Consider the following 16,358-nt stretch of genomic DNA (forward strand, 5'->3'; position numbering starts at 1 on the left):
ACTGACAGAATGCACGAACACGCTGCCACCCCCGAGCGCTGCCCCGCACTCACCCTCCCGTGCTCCTCTGGGCGGGCGGAGCCCGCCCCGGCCCCTCCCCGGCCCCGCTCCGCCTCCGCTGCTGGTCCCGCCCAGCCCTCGGCCCCGCCCCCACCGTAGCGCCGGCCCCGCCCCGTCCCGGCCCGCGGCGGGCGGCGGGTGCGCGCCCGGCGGCGGAGGGAGCGGTGCGGATGGCCAAGGTGCTGCCGGCGGCGGCGGTGCGCGGAGCCGGAGGTAACGGCGGCGTGTGTGAGTGCGTGTCTGTGCGTGCGCCTGTGGGAACGCGTGTGCCTTTGTCCACTAGAGTACCGGGAAGCGCACCACGGGGGGGGGTGTATCGGGCTGTACGGGAGCAGCACTGTGGGCTGTCTCTTCTCATACCTCCCCATGCATGGAGCGGCCGCTGCGTGGGGAGGCAGACCGAGCTTGCTGCTCCCCGCGGAGGTGCCCCGCCGCTCTCCCGGGAGCCCGATCCGCCGCTCTCCCGGGAGCCCGATCCGCCGCTCTCCCGGGAGCCCGATCCGCAGCTCCCCCGGGGCCGTGTCCCGCTTCTTTCCCAGGACCTGTCCTACAGTCCCCCGGGGAAGCTTGGGGTAGACTCCTGTAGCCAGCGCACTCATCTGCCCCCCTGGGTTGCTTGGAAAGCCCTGCCGGTGTGGGAACGGGGAGCGAGTTTATTCTTCCCCGGCGCCGCTGCACCGTTAGGGTCGAGCAGTCCAGTCCAGCCCAGCCCGGCCAGCCGCGGGCTACTCCATGTTTCTCCGCGCCCTGAACCCTCCTCAAGCACTTCGGCGAATTTTCTCTGCTTGGGAAAAGCAAAAGCAGCCTGGTGTGCGAGCCCGGCGTGAGCGCCGGAGCAGCTAGCAGTCCGGTGGGGATGTTTGCCGTTCATTTGGCGGAGGAATGTGTCAGTCGTGGAGGGGGAGCTGCCTCCGGCACTCACGGGAACAGCGAGGCGAGCGGCAGGGGCAGTGTCTCCAGCTAGACCCAGAGCGGCCGCTCGTGTTTCCACAGTAGCGATCGCGGCGGCCCCGTGGGTCCCTCAGCGCCAGGCGGTCATCTCTCGGTCCAGCCCGGCGACCTGGGGGCGGCCTCGGAGAGGCCCCTCAGAGCACTCATCGGGATGACTGACGGCGTCTCCCATCCCATCCCGTCCGGTCCCGCCGCGGGGTGCGTAGGGCGGGCAGGGCCGGCATCTGGGCGAAAGGCAGGAAGGGCCTCCCACGCCGGGAGAGCGTTTTCTGTCGTTGTTGTTGTAGGGGGATGGTGAGAGGGAACTTTTATGTTTAACCTTCCTACCCCTGCAGCGAGAACAAAGATAAACTCCTGTTTGGAGAAAAAACGGAGCACTGGAAGAGGAGCTAAAAAAAAAGTGAATATGACTCGAATCCTCCTGCCAGGTTTTGTGATTCATAATTTTCAATACAGGAAAGTTGCTCCTTGCTCTTTTTCCTCTTTCGATTGAAAGAGTTGTGGTTTTTTTTTTTCTTCATTCCTGGTGCTGTGCAAGTGTCCCGAGCAGCAGAGCAACTGGCTGCCGCACACCTGCCACAGACCCAGATCTGCCTGCTGAAGCATCTGCAAGGCCCTTGCCAAACATCTGCTGAGCCCAGGCTTTGGGCTTTTGCTATAAAAATAAGCCAAAAAAGCTTTCTGAAAGAGCTGCAGCCATGAGGATGAGGAGTCACTTGATTTTTCCTGCATACAGGTAGCTGGCAGGGCCATTTCTGCCCCCAGGTGTGCATGCAGATATATATTTAGGGTGTATGTATTTACATATATGTAGAGGTGTAATACATTTGTATATTTTTATATATAGTCATATGTTGCTACAAATATGTAAATAAAAATATCAGACACATACATTTATATTTGTATAGATATATAATATGTATGTATATGTGTATACGTAGGCATTGCTAATGGCCAGAAAACCTCGTAAAAGGGTCCTGTAAATACCTTCTCAAGAAATACCTGAGTGGTCAGGGCAGGGAATATTGGGTGGGTGAGAGCTCATAATAAAACCATCTCTGAGGATGCACTGGATGCTTGCTGTGGCCCTGAGTGGAGGGGCTGTATCCTGCCATGTCTTACTCATCCCCAGCCTCAACTGGAGCAGTGCTGAGTGAATGCAGGGGCTAGTTAAATGGAAGGGGTAATCCCCCCTACTGTTGCTGGACCTGTGCCCCTCAGTTTCCCCAGGCTGTATGGAGCCTGCCCATCACCTGCATGTCCATCTTCCTCTATCCAGGTGACCATCGCTTCCCTTTGCTCTCTATCAGCATTTGGCAGAGAGAATTTTGCTTTCCTTTGCTTTTGAAAAGCAGTCAGCTGCTGGAAGAGGGCAGCTTCGACCCAAACAAGCACATACTGCTGCTCCAAAGCCTCACTGCCTGCAGGATTGGTTGCCACTCTCAGAATCAGTGGCAGCTCTGACTTTTCATTCCATGTGCCTGTGACACTGGCCACAAGAGCAGTGGCAGTTCCCAGAGTCCTGGTCCTGCCTAGTGATCTGAGCCAAACTCTCCACACATCAGCATCCTGAATGGAGACAGCTCTGGTGCTCCTTGGAGGGGCTCCTGCGTGAGGAAATGCTGCCCAGAGCTAACGGCATTGCATTTCTCCAGTGAAGAGATACCAAAGTGGGGTTTGTAGGGATCCCAACAGAAGCCAAAGGAGGGATACACTTGAGGCTGCCCAGGGGGGTCAGGCTCAGCTGTGCTTTGGGGATGCACGTGGAGGTTTCAGGACAATGTGGAGATGTTATTACTGACCACTGCAGCTTTCCTTTTGGGGAAATGAAAGCTTGATGCCCCCCAGTGCCATTCTTTTTTAACACTGCTGGGTTTATAACTTGCGTTAAAGGTCAGATCTGGTACAAATGTTGTTTGGTACTAAGGTGGGAGTACGTGACTTGTGCAGCCTCCTAGTCCTGGAAACCATTAGGAGGATGGCTGCATACTCTGGTTTTCACACAGAGACTATCTGCTAATGTAATAGTCCCAGTGGAAACTTTAGTGCACAGGAATATTTTGCGGATTTGGGAAAAATCCCAGGAGGATTTTTGGTTTCATGTAGCAATTGCTTTTTGGCAGCTTTGGGATAGATGTAATCTGGTTCCCATTTATGTTCTGAATTTTTACATGGAACAGCCTGCTTTTGACCCATGGCAGAAGTAGAAATAGATGGAAGGAGATAAGGAATAGTAATTATAACACGAAGAATAACATCACCTCTATATATAAAAAAAAATGTTATGGCAACTTTTGTATTGAAATGTTGCATTTAGGAAGTGTATCTGTTCTTTTTTGGTTTTGATCATTTAAGTGGCTTTTTCAGTAGGTGGGGTACTGCTATGGGTGTAAATCTGGGGGAGATCTGTAAAAGCTGGTGAAATTGCTCCCAATTAGGACCAGAGCATGTGAGAGTCTCACAGTAAGGTGTATCCCATGTGTGGCAGCAGGTCCTGCAGCATTTTCTGGCTCTCAGTGGCCTTGCCTAGCCCCAGTGTGTCCCACTGCAGTGCTTGGCCATGCCTTTTCCCATATGTCTTTACCACATTTTGAAACTGCATCGGGTCCTTCTTGCACAAGCCAGGCTATGATGGCTAGCACGTGTCGAGGCATCACCTCTCAAGAAGTAGGATGATCTATAGTGGGGTGCCACATCTCAGGAAAACAACGTAGGGTTAAATAACTGAACTTCTCCTTGGTGACCATGTTTGTTAGCACAACTATAAATGTGCTTTAGACAACAGTAACTCCAGTGATCAAGGCTCAGGCTGAAAAATAGTGACATTATTTTATTAATTTAATGAATAACAATTAAAATTCTTTAAGTGAAATTCAGTGTATATTTAAGACCTAAACCAACTGACAAAAAACTTATTCCTTAGTCCTTCCTTCTCAATGTGTGTATTGTGAGCAGATCAGGTCAGGGAACAACACACAGGTCCCCTCGAGGTACCTGGAGGGTATGAGGCACCCAGGTCACCCCAGGGATCTAGCCTAGGCTTTTGCATCATGCAGAGATGGGGATGCACTTCTCAGGGGAATTCTGCCTGGGATGGCTACCTGGGATGGCTACCTGGGTTGGGCAGGGTGGTAACATGTCCCATCCCCTGGGACAGGTCCCCCTGCCTGTGATGTGCATTGTTTTTGAGGTGATGGCTTCACAGCCGTTACCATGATTTTCCCTGTTCTACATCTGTGCTCAGCCGTCTGGGAGCAGGAGCTAAAAACAATTATCTTGTTAGCACTTCCGTGTGTAATACCTTTTTTTACATTTCTGCATTTTAAAAGTGGCTGAATATAAATTGCGTATAATGATTTAATAACGGAAAGCACGTAATTTTAATATATATTCTGGTGGGAAGGTTTCATTTCTTTTTCCTTTAGACTTAATAATACAAAGGCTCCTCTCAGTGTAGGGTTATCGCAAGCAGTTCTTCACATGGATCAAACAAAGAACTGCAGATCCTTAGCCTACAGTTTGTTTCCTGGGTTAAAAATGGAAAAGCTCTAGAAATCTGGAGATCCATATGATAGAGTTCAATGCCTGCATTTTCAGTTAGAGAGTACTGTACAGTCTTTGTACTATTTTTGTTCTGTCCTTATCCCAGGCTCCTTTGTATGCTGCAAGTTTGTGGGAATGACTCAGAGAGAAAGCTATTTAACCTAAAGGACACCACTGGCAAAAAAACATAGAATGATAAAGAGTGATGTCAGTGGCTGCGAGTGGGAACCGAGGAGAATATTTATGTGTATCTGGGGAAGAGGATCCTGAAACCTCCTCCAAATGGGATGAGAAAAAAATTCCTCTTCTTCAGATGCTGTTTATTTGGTTCAAGAAGGGAGTTTTATAATATGGTTGCTCAAAGTAACGAGGAACTAGACTGAATGATCCACAGTCCTAGGTCCTATTTCACTTCTGGTTAATTAATGGAGGGCTTAAATATCCAAGTGACACAGATGATGCCAGTGCTTTCCTGTAACATAATAATTTTTAAAGGCAGTAAGTACAGTTAATCATAGCTTAAACTCCTGCTTTGCAAGTATCTTGTCTGTATGTTGTAGCTGGCTGATTATGATTATCTTTTTTTCCCCACTGGAAAAAAAAAAAGTTCCTTCCCTAAGAATTTTCATGATGAATATTTATCTTGGAAGTTTTTTTACGGCTTGGAAATCAGAATTTATTGTATAGTGAAAATGTCTGAAGACTCTTTGCTGTACTGACGAGCGGCATGGCTGTAGCAGAAGCGTTGTCTCAGGAGCTCAAAGTCAGCCTTTGTATTTCACTCTTTTACCTAGACTTTCTTCCTTTACTTTCAGCTCTGAATAATACTTACCCTTTTATCTCAGAGCAGCAATGCTGACATGAGTCGTCATTGTGCCACTGGCACTTTGATCAAAATAGAAATTTCAATTATTGATTCACTTCTTTGAATAAATTTAGGCTGGCTGCATATCGTAGACTCAATTTTACAGCAGCAGAGGCAAATTCAGAGCTTGTAATACCTTCGAAGTGCACGTATTTGTGCAAAGCTGAGCACAGCTGCCTAAGGAACATGCATCCTTTCCTCCATCAGGCTGATGTCCAGGTAACTGCTCGGCAGCTGGAGCTGCAATGAAAATGCTCTGCCTGCATCTTGCCTTTCCTCTGGGGGTGAGCCTGGGACAGGGGAAAAAACCCAGTGGATTATTCTAATGTTATAAAACTTGTAACCATCTGAGATGAAAGAGCTGTGATGGGCACCATTTGCCCCCACACGCCCGCGCACCTGATTTCCATCAGGAAGGCAGGGAGGCACGGGCATCCGTGGGGGATCTCCCAGGCAGGCAGACTTGGCACTGCTCTTTCCAGTATCCATCTGATCTCATGCCAAGTTCAAGAGCCGCTTTCAAGATGACTTTGCTTTGCTCGTAGCTTTTTTGCTCATCCGCTTTGTTTTTTGCTGAGGGGAAGCAAGTATGAAAATAAGCATGAGGCAGAAGTTTCACAGAAAGTGTTTGTCCTTGTAGGCAGTTAAATTTGGATGTGTTAGCATGATTCCTTGGGAGATATGTGATTTGGCAGCCTCCATTGCCTTTTCTCTTCAGTCTTGCTAGTGCTTCCTTGGATGAGGCACTTTTTGGAGAGTGACAGGACGGTGCCTGAGTTGGGAGACTGCAGGAACTCTTCTCAAGCAAGAGAATAACACAGCGTGGATCCTGGAGTGAATACTGGGATGAGGATTTCTTTCCTCAGAGCAGGGAGCTGCGGAGGTGGGGCTCAGCCTGGTGAATGCTGCCAGGCAGTGGGGTGAGGCTTCTCCTGGCTCAGATGTGGTAGATCCTCGACTTTCATGTGGGAAACAAGAGGTGTTACTTGCTCACATCTGGTGTGCATTAAGTGGGTTGGATTTTTGTCCTGCAAGATGTTGCTCTTCTCCCATGAAAAAAATATTGGTGGTGCTCATTCAGTCATCAAGGGGCTCAGGAGCTGTGGCAGCAGATGTGAGGTTCCCAAGCAGAATTCCAGGGTGTGGGAGTTAGTCAGCCACCCTAGAAGTGATCTAGAAAACCTGCGTATCAACATGGGAGCTGCTAATGGGAAACAATCATCAGTCCATGTCTGAGCCCCTGCTCTTTGGACTTGGGGCTGCACAGGAGTCCCAGTGCTACTGGAGAAGAGATGTCAGTGATACCAAGAGCATCCCTTGCAATGCTGTTGGAAGGGGTGTCTCCTTTTTGTAGGTTAACCAAGAAACAGAACATGTGAGTTAATTTTTTTCTAAGTTGAAGGAAACTCTGATTTGCCTCCCAACTTTTGGTACAGTGATTCCCCCTTTCAAAATTAGACTGATGCTTAGGAGAGGAAGTGAGGTTCACAGGCTTGGGTGCACATGAAGGAGGATCCCTGCAACCTGTTATAGAGGGACTGATTAGTCCACCCTGGGGAATTTATGGTGCAGACTTTAGGCAGCCCCTGAGGCCCTGGAGTGCTTTAACTGCCCTTTTGTTTTTTTCCCTTAATTATTTTGCTTACATGTTGACATGAGTTTTATTTATGCAGTGACAGGACAGGAAAAGTGTTTTAAATGTGGAGTAAGCTATTTATACTTATTTCTGGCTTGGCTGTGAGGTAGAAGGACAGATGTGTGCTTGGAAACAATGTCATTTTTATCCTGTCATTTTTGGACCTTACAAACCACGGTAGAGTTCATAGGAAAGTGTAAAGCCGCCTTACTTACTTTTTAATTTCAGATGATTGCTTTGGATGGTTTTTGAAATGCCTCCGTCTCTTTGGAGCCTCTCAGTCAGTAGGGTACAAATTGGAAGAGGATTTTTTTGGAGGACAGTGCTGTGTTTTTGTTTGGCTGGGTGGCTTTTGTATGGCAGAGGAGGAGCTGTATGTACTGGCAGTGCTGCAAGCAGCTGCAGAGCATTACCTGGGTGGGCAGTGGGTGGATGCAGAAACTCATCACCCAGGTGTTGCCTCTAAATAGCAGTAAGTGTCTCTGTATAATAGGCATTTTTTGTTTTACTGAAGATGAGAGTAGTAGTGCAGTTTGGCTGTAAGAAAACCATCCTCTCATAAAAATACTTGGAGGAAATTTGCTTCTTGAGGATGCTGTTAATGCTCTAAAAACATGGCTTTCCTGTAATGTCACAGCAGTGAGCTTCCTAGGAGATTTTGCTTTAGATCCTGTTCAAAACCAGAATAAAACCACATCATAAACAAGAAGGATTTAAGCATTGCTTCTTCTGTCTCTGGATCCTTGCTGACGGTCTGATGTTAATCTCCACAGATGATGTGTCCACAGGGGGGGACAGTCTCAAGTTGTGCCAGGGGAGGTATAGGCTGGATATTAGGAGGAAGTTCTTCACAGAGAGGGTGATTGCCCATTGGAATGGGCTGCCCAGGGAGGTGGTAGAGTCACCATCACTGGAGATGTTCAAGAGGAGACTGGATGAGGCACTTAGTGCCATGGTCTAGTTGATTGCTTAGGGCTGGGTGATGGGTTGGACTGGATTATCTTGGAGGTCTCTTCCAACCTGGTTGATTCTATGATTCATTGAAATAGCTCTGAATCTTCAAATGCATCACACTGCTGTGTAGTAACAACCCTCCAAGAGAATACATCTACTTCTGTAAGACATAATGCATGTTTATCTAAAAAAAGAAAAAGTAAAAAAAAAAAGAGGAAAACAAATGAATTGGTGTCAGACAGTCACTTCAGTTGGGAGAGTGGGTAGAGATGCAGAAGTGAAGGCTGGAGCAGCTGCCCAATTCAACAAGGACAGAACTGGGACAGAAATATGATAATTTCTTACAGGGTTGACTGTGAGAGACACTGTATATATGGCAGTGGAAGAGAACTGGGCTGTATCCTGGCATGCTGGGTTAAAGGGGCTGAGCTGGCTTTTGGGAGGGGAGGAAGAGAGGGCACAGCACCGCTGGCAGATGCCTGTGGGCACCTACAGAGGTGATAGAGTTGGCTCTTCTTGCCAGCATTAGTGACAAAACATGGGGGAGCAGCCACAGTTTGTGGCTTAGGATGTTTGGGCTAGATGTGGGGAGAAAACCCTTTCCTGGATACATGTCCTTGGAGGCATGATGATCCCATCCTAGGTTATCTTCAACTGATTGTTTACCTGTGGTCCCTCCCTGGGCACTGCTGCTCTGGCACGAGGATTCAGTTATAAGGACGAAAATTGGGGTTTTACTGAGTCTCATAGAAGAATAGGGTGGTTTGGGGAAGGAACACGTGCCTGAACATTGGGTCGGCACCTTGCACCTCAGCAGAGCTGGGTGTAGCAAACCCTTTCCCTCCAGACAGGGGATTTTGGGAGGCTCCAATGACAGCATGAGGGGAAAGAAAAGAGGCTCATGCCTTGCACCATAAGACTCATGAGGCTTCACTAAGCTTTTCAAGTGGTGTGTTACTGCCCATGTTCTGGATCATGGCTACAAGCCAAGCACTGATCTTTTGGCAACTGTTCTCTCTTGTACACATGAACTGGCTTTCTGTGCCAGATACCGCTGACATTTTACTAAAACCTACTGTGAATGAATGTAAAATATCATTGCATCATTTTGAACATCATAAACCATCATTTTTGTGATAAAACATCACCATGGGTACAGCAAAGTGCAGTGTTTTCTGCCTGAGTTGGTGCTACTTGGTTTTGACTCTGAGTGGTGAGGTCAAGCTGGTAGTTGCTGGCTGTTCACGTTGCCTGTAGTGCTTGGAGCCCCTCATGTTCCTCAGTCTGCAGATTTTAATTGTTTCACCTCAGTTCACTTTTTCTTCATAAAGCAAGCCCAGGCTCAAAACTTCTTGTTTCATAGAGGATTCCTGATTCCAAGGCAGGACTGTGTGTATGGAGGAGCAGTGAAGGATGCCTTTAATGCTCTCCTGTACCAGAATAAAGGTTCTTGAGATTTTTCTTAAGTCTGTATCAGCATCAGCAAAAATTCCAGCCCAGTCTACCATGCTCATTTTCACAAACATATTTGGCTTTAATCTACTCAAGTGAGCAATCTTTCCCTCTTGCTTTCTAATTATAGATCACTGTCATAGACATTCATGCATAATATGAATGGTAAAGCGATGAATTCATTAACATTTTGCAGAAATGCCAATTTCCTTTCTCTGGGTGCAGAAGAAAATAGTATCTTCATGGCTGTAGAGCACAGCCTGAAACTACCACAACAGGCTGGATCTTGCCCCTCGCTACCCCCTTGCTGCCCTGATCCAAGCAGGGGTGCGGGGTTAGTGATGACCTCTACGTAAGGAGGAGAGCAAAGCAGCTTCCCATGTGTTACATGTGCCACTGAGCACACAGCCAAGTGCAAACCAAGCAGTCAGGATTGATAAGTTCAGGTCATCCGTGCCTGATGGTTTGTCCCATGGAGCAGAGTGCTACAGTTCCTTGCATTCGTGGGCTTCCTGCCTCACCGGGAGGGACAGATCCTGCCCTGGGATGAATGGATGTCCCACTGGTGTCACTTCAAGCTGTCCGCCTTGCTGCTTAAGCAAGTCTCTTGGAAGTAGCCAGTTCTGGAAGTTGATGGCCGTTCCCTCAGTCTAAAACCTGTGGCAACTGGTGGTGTAAGGGAAGAGTGATTCTGCTGTGTCCCTGCTGCACCAAGGTGCTTGGGGCTAGGAGCTGGCTCACTTCCAGGGTTTGGACCTGAAAGAACCTTCTTGTCACAAAAATGAGGTGCTCAGAAAAATAAGTGGAGAATCAGCCGAGGTTGGAAGTGACTTCAGAAGATACGTGGTATGACATTGTATGGGAAGGGGAGCATAGATGAGATTATCTAACACCCTGTCCAATTTCATCTGGAAAACCTTGGTTGATAGGGACTCTGCCTCGTCCTGGAGGAGATTGTTCCCATGAATGATTGTTTTTGCTGTAAAAAATTTTTTCTTATGCCAAAACAGAAGTTCTCTTTTGGCAACTTGTACCTATTGCCATTTGTCTTCCCTCTGCAGAGAGAGCTTCTGTCCTTTTTGTAGCTGCCCTTTAACTACTGAACACTGTGATGAGGTCCACCCCCAGCCTCCTCAGGGTAAAAAGACCTAACTCCTTCAGCCTTTCCTCAAAGGACAGGTTGGACAGACATTTGATAGTCTTCACAAAATCATGGAATGCACTGGGTTCGAAGGACTATCTAAAGGTCATCTAATTCACCACCTCTGCAGTAAGACATCCCTAGCAAGGGATGTCTCCTCAGAACTAGATCAAGTCTGAACCTGAATGTCTCCAAGAATGGGGGCTTCGTCACTTCTCTGGGCAACCTGTTCCAGTGTTCTACCACCCTCATAGTAAAGAACTTCTTCCCAGAGTCCAATCTTCGTGGTCCTTGTTTGGACCCTCTCAAGTCTGTCTATGTCTTTCTTGAACTGTGGGGTCAAGCCAATGCTACTCCTGGTTTAACACTGCTGTGGTGCATTTTGTATGAGCTTGTTAAATGAAGCAGTGCCTGAGAAAGCCACCCCTGAGAGCAGATTTAGGATGAGCCTTGTTGCTTGCCAGGGGAGCTTGTTCTAGCTTACTGATTGTGAAAGGGATTGGGGGACTGGTCCAGCTGTTGATGTCTGTGGGGTGCTGTAGCTGGGGCGTGTGGTTCCTGTGCAGTCGGTCTGCCAGACGCATTCCCATGGCCCTCCAGCTACATCCTCTCCTTAGCATATTAAGAACATCTGGACAAAGTGATTTATAAACTCTTTCCCTAGATAGGCTGTATTTGACGTCTCGGCAATTTTCTGTATTGCTGAGCTGTTACTCATGAGCAGATTTTTGTTGTAAAGCCTTTCCCAGACTTCAGCTCTAGTGAATGCGTGACTGGCTCTTCACCTGTCTTCCTTCCCTTCTTTATACCCACTCTCTCAGTTTTGTGCTGGTTCTGTTGGCTTCATGTCCTGAGGCTGTTCACTGATTTGTGAGCATGTCACTGTTAGTTCTTATAAGTCTTGCTTTGTACTGTACTGTACTGTACTGGGGACCTTGAAGGCCAGGCTGGGTCAGTGCATGAAACAACACTAATGACTCGGTGACCGCCTCTTGTTCATCAGATCTAGTATGTTATTTGAATGGTGAGGGTGGGAGAGCTGTTTTTCTTAGTGGCCTCAGTAAGGCTTCTCAGGCACTTAGCTATACTCAAAAAACTTGGTTTGGACTTTTGTCGTAAGTCTTAAATTTATATTTTGTCATTCAAGAATTTTCTCTTTACTGACACCCCATTCTTCTTTCTTACAGGCTCCACATCTGTTTGTTACAAGCCTACCAGCCCAGTGCAAGTACTGGAAGACACTGGCTTTCTCTACCAGGATCACCAGTTGTTTGCTGGCAGGCATGAAGTTTCTCCCTTAACAGCAGAAGTGATCAGTGCCAAAGAAAAAACTGGTAAGTGTGTGGCTAATCTTCTATACAACCTCACCATATATTTACTTTATTCTTTTCTCAAAGCATAAATTGAACAGTATAGGCTATTTACAAGTCATATTTATGGAGCTGAAGGCCAAATTTTCATCTTCAGTAGAGTCAAAGTGAGTTACCTTTGACATGAGTGTTATGCCCTGTGTTTGTGGAGAATGCACTATTTCTGCTTGTCCTTTGGGACGTGGCTGTTGTCCCTGCACAGCTGAACTGAGGTCCATAGCTTTTTGCTGATGGAGTTGGACTGCAGGCATTTTGTGGAAGGCTCGTTGTGGTCAGTCCTTTTGGACCTCAGTAATAGGCAGCTAATGTACATCTCCCAAATATGAGTAGCAGAGGGTGGAAATCTGCCTTGTGCTTTGTCCATTTTCCTCAAGCCTGACTGAGGTGTACGTAGTCTAGCAGCTTACACTGTGAGCTTTCTGGTATATTGGGAAGAATTTTATTGCATATCTGCAAAAGTGTCAGGTGTGGTGAGTCTTCTGTTTGCAGTGATAACATGAATAAAGCACTAGGTTTGCTCTGATTGCAGGGACATAGTAGTTGGATACTTGGATGTTGTGTAACCAGGTAGGTTGAGGGGTGTGTGTCTGTGTATCCTGCTGGCTCAAACAGCAGCCAGGAGAGCTGGCAGACCCTCTGAAACCTGGTGGTGAGGCTGCAACCCCAGTGAATCAGGCTGGCAAGCAGATAACATTATCTCAGGGAAAGCAGGACAGGTGAATCTTGTAGGGCAGGTGTGGCATGAAACAGCCTGGGAATGTTCTCTCTCCCTCGAGCCCCACAATCTTCTTTAAGGCTGTGCTGCAGAAATGTTAGTGGAAATGACATATCCTCATTTTTAAGAGTCAAAGGCTTTTCTTCCCCTCTGGCATCTGGGTTGTGTATAAGTTTATCCCACAGCATGTGCAGTAACTGATGAAACCTCAGGGAAACACCAGACCTCAAGAGAAAGTTTTCTTTTTAACTACTTTCAAATGCCAAAAAACCAAACATAAGTCCATCTGATGAACTCCTCTGAGAATTTGAAGCAGAAGGAGAGAAAGTTGCCAAGAATGACCCAAAAAAACCTGGACTGAAGACAGCACCTCCTCCTTGCCTAGGGACATGGGAGGATTCTGTCCAGAGCTGTGGCCCTATTCTCGTTTTTATCCACACTGGGGTCTTTCAGGAGCAACCCTCTGGGCTCGGACATGGTTCAGATAGACATATTATGCCACTGGAGGAGCTCTCCAGGAGGGAGGGATTCCAGCCTCCCAGACATGGTTATTTGCTTAGCTCCAGGCAAGCTCCACTGCATGTACAGTGCAAAAATGGTGCCACTGCCTCTGACTGACTTCAGTAGCCTGTGTTAGGGCTGTGTAGCTAATCCATCTGTGAGCATTAACACCTTCCTTGCACTCACCCAGCAAAATTACAGTTATTATTGACTCCCTTAGGAGTAGCGTTATTGACCAGAAAAGAAATTGCAGTTGTACAGGAAGATGCCAGAGCACAGATTATTCTTTAATTGTGCTTTTAGGACCCTTTTATTTTCAGTATCAGTTCCCAGTTTTTCTACGATACATTCTGCATTTTATTTTGTTGTGGCAGACAGTGCACTTAGGAGGGGATGTGACACATCTGACTTTGGCCATCAAAAATGCAACATCTCATTTAGTATTGCCATACAAGCTCTGTAAGCCATGCAAGACATCTCTGGGGGGAGGTCAAACACTGGAACGTGCTTCCTAGAGAGGTGCTTGATGCCCCAAGACTGTCTGTGTTTAAGAGGCATTTGAACAATACCCTTAATTACTGCTTGAACTTGGTCAGCCCTGAAGTAGTTCAGCAGTTGGACTAGATGATTGGTTTAGGTCCCTTTGAAATGAAATATTCTATCCTAATCTTAGAAAAGACCAAAATTCCCTATGACATCTCCTGTCACTCCATGAACTTGGAGAGGGTTCATAGTGGTACTATGCTTTTAGGAGTCACTGCAAACAGAATTAGGGGTTATCTAGGGTGGGGTGGATGAGCAGGGAGCAGTGCCCTGTTGCCTTTGGTGACTTCCAGCCATATGCCTTCTGCTCCCAGGGGGACCCTGGCAGGACACTGCCCTTGACGTACATCATGGGCACAATGTCACAGCTGTGTGATATTGGGGGACGAAGGAATCAGACCTCCCGGGGCAGCAGAGCTAATGACCACCTCTCTCTCTCCCTGCCCAGCTGAGGAGACCCTCTGCACCTTGCACCCACCCAGCTTCCGCAGGGTCCCAGAGGCGGAGATGCGAGGTGCAGAGGAGGTGGCAGCCGGCACCGTCCTGCAGCGCCTGATCCAGGAACGGCTGAGGTATGGCAACCCCAGCGAGAACATGAACCTACTGGCCATACAGCACCAGGCGACGGGCAGCGCCGGCCCCTCCAACAGCACTGCCAGCACTCTCTCTTCCGCAGAAAACCTTGTGCCCGAAGACCCTCCAATGGTCCAGCCATCCGGGCGGCAGGAACCACAGGGGCAGGAGCACCAGGGGGACGGTGCTGCGATGGAGAAGCAGCCCCGGGCCCCACAGGCCCCACATGGCTCCGAGGAGCTCCCCACCTATGAGGAGGCCAAGGCCCAGTCTCAGTTTTTCCGAGGCCAGCCGCCAGCTGCTGCTGCTGCACCAGGTTTCTATGGCACGTCCGGCCAGAAGTCCAGGACGGAGGGGAGGCCGACAGTGAACCGGGTCAACAGTGGGCAGGCGCATAAGGACGAGGCACTGAAGGAGCTGAAGCAGGGCCATGTCCGCTCGCTAAGCGAGAGGATCATGCAGCTCTCACTAGAGAGGAATGGGGCCAAGCAGCACCCCCCAGCCCCAGGGGTCGGGAAGGTCTTCAAGGCAACCCCAGCACCCAGCAAGGCCGCAGACCCACGGGGCCCACCACCTGAGTACCCCTACAAAGGCAAGACGGCAGCACCTGGCAGCAAGGCACAGGACCATGGGCTCTTCTATGGCGAGCAGCCAGTGCAGGATGTCCTCAAGGCCTCCTATGCCACCCCGCAGCCTGCCCGGGCAGAGGCAGCCCTGGTCCGCTACCAGCCACCCCCCGAGTATGGGGTCAGCAGGTAATGGCTGTCAGGAGGGAGTGGGTCTGCCACAGGGTCCTGATCCTGCCCTCACTGGAGGAGTTGGCTTCTGCAGGCCTTGGGCCTCATGTAGATGTGGCCCCTGTGAGCTTCAGCCTCAGGTGTGTGGTGGGGACATCAGGCCCCCGTGGCTGGGCTCACATGGGCCAGCTGATGGAGACACTTGTCTCCAGGAGGGCTGTGTGAAGCATATATGCCCCTTATGCTCTACTTAAATCTTCCCAGCAGAGCTCACATGGGGTTTTCACAGCACCGGGCCCCTCATGCTGGGCCTCTCTGCGAGCACAGGCTTATTCCAAGCGCATTATCAGTAATCCAGAGCGTTTACTCATGAGAGCTGATCCCCGAGAGTGGGCAGGTTTGCTCCCTTCGGAGGTGAGCCCATGTGTTGAGTGCTCCCTTTTCCTTGCTGTACCTAAATACAAGTGTTTCTCAGTCTTATCCCTGTCTCTTTGACTGCCTGCACAGTGTTTTGCTGGATTTGGAAGGCTAGTGTTGTCTGTTGTGATTGTGGGTTGTTTTCATGCTGCAGGCTGCCTCATCAGGTCTTTCCTGATCCCAAAATGTTGTCTTAAGTTGCATGCACTTACTTTGCCACAGCACTTGCATAGAAAAAAGATGGTGCAGCTCACCTGGCTCTTCCTTTCTGAAATTTGTAAGGCATGAAATCAGGGGGTGAATGCTTTGCCTTTCTGTTTTTGTGAAAGTGATAGGTTTCATGCCAAGACAGGGACAACTCCAAGCATGGCTCTGACGAATTTGCAAGACAGTTGTGACAGGCAGAGGGACCTGCTCTGAATGCTGCTGGCCTTCCTCCAACTACATGCGTGTTTTGATTGCCAGTCTACCACTGTGTGGAGTTTGTGCAATTTTTTCAGAGCAAGATGATATTTTTAAGAGCTCAGCAAGAATCTGTTTATGCTAAGAAACAGATGTGGGAACTCAAGGGCAGTGGGATCGAGCAGGGTCCGTGCTCTACCACAGCCATTTGTGATGCTGACAAACATCTCTGGCACCAAGCAGATTCACCCCCACAGAAAAGGAGCTGGTTGTAGGGTTTTGTATTACTCTTGGAAAATGCTGATTCAATACCCACAGATTCTGTTCTGCTGAGTCTACCTAAGTGAGTGGACCTGGGCACTGCGGCACTGCTTCAGCTAATGAGGAATGGCGCTGATGTTGAGTGGGAAGCCCTTTGGGACCAATTTTAAAACCTAGTCCAGGTGCCTGGTCAGCAAGGTTAATGCTGAGAAACTGTCTGATTTTAGTGCAGCTTTG

The 16,358-nt window shown here is 48.6% G+C and overlaps 1 protein-coding gene across 1 annotated transcript in view; it reads left to right on the top strand.

Annotated features, from left to right (window-relative positions):
• The window catches only part of AMOTL1 (angiomotin like 1), a 68,814-nt gene that overhangs the window by 11,094 nt on the left and 41,362 nt on the right, over window positions 1-16,358 (top strand). Inside the window, exons 3-4 of the mRNA XM_054383584.1 lie at window positions 11,790-11,936; window positions 14,180-15,059. Of these exons, the coding sequence (XP_054239559.1) occupies window positions 11,790-11,936; window positions 14,180-15,059 (1,027 nt within the window). The remainder of the gene's footprint in view (window positions 1-11,789; window positions 11,937-14,179; window positions 15,060-16,358) is intronic.

The sequence above is a fragment of the Indicator indicator genome, chromosome 1 (genome assembly GCF_027791375.1).
Source record: "Indicator indicator isolate 239-I01 chromosome 1, UM_Iind_1.1, whole genome shotgun sequence".
NCBI classification, from domain to species: domain Eukaryota; kingdom Metazoa; phylum Chordata; class Aves; order Piciformes; family Indicatoridae; genus Indicator; species Indicator indicator.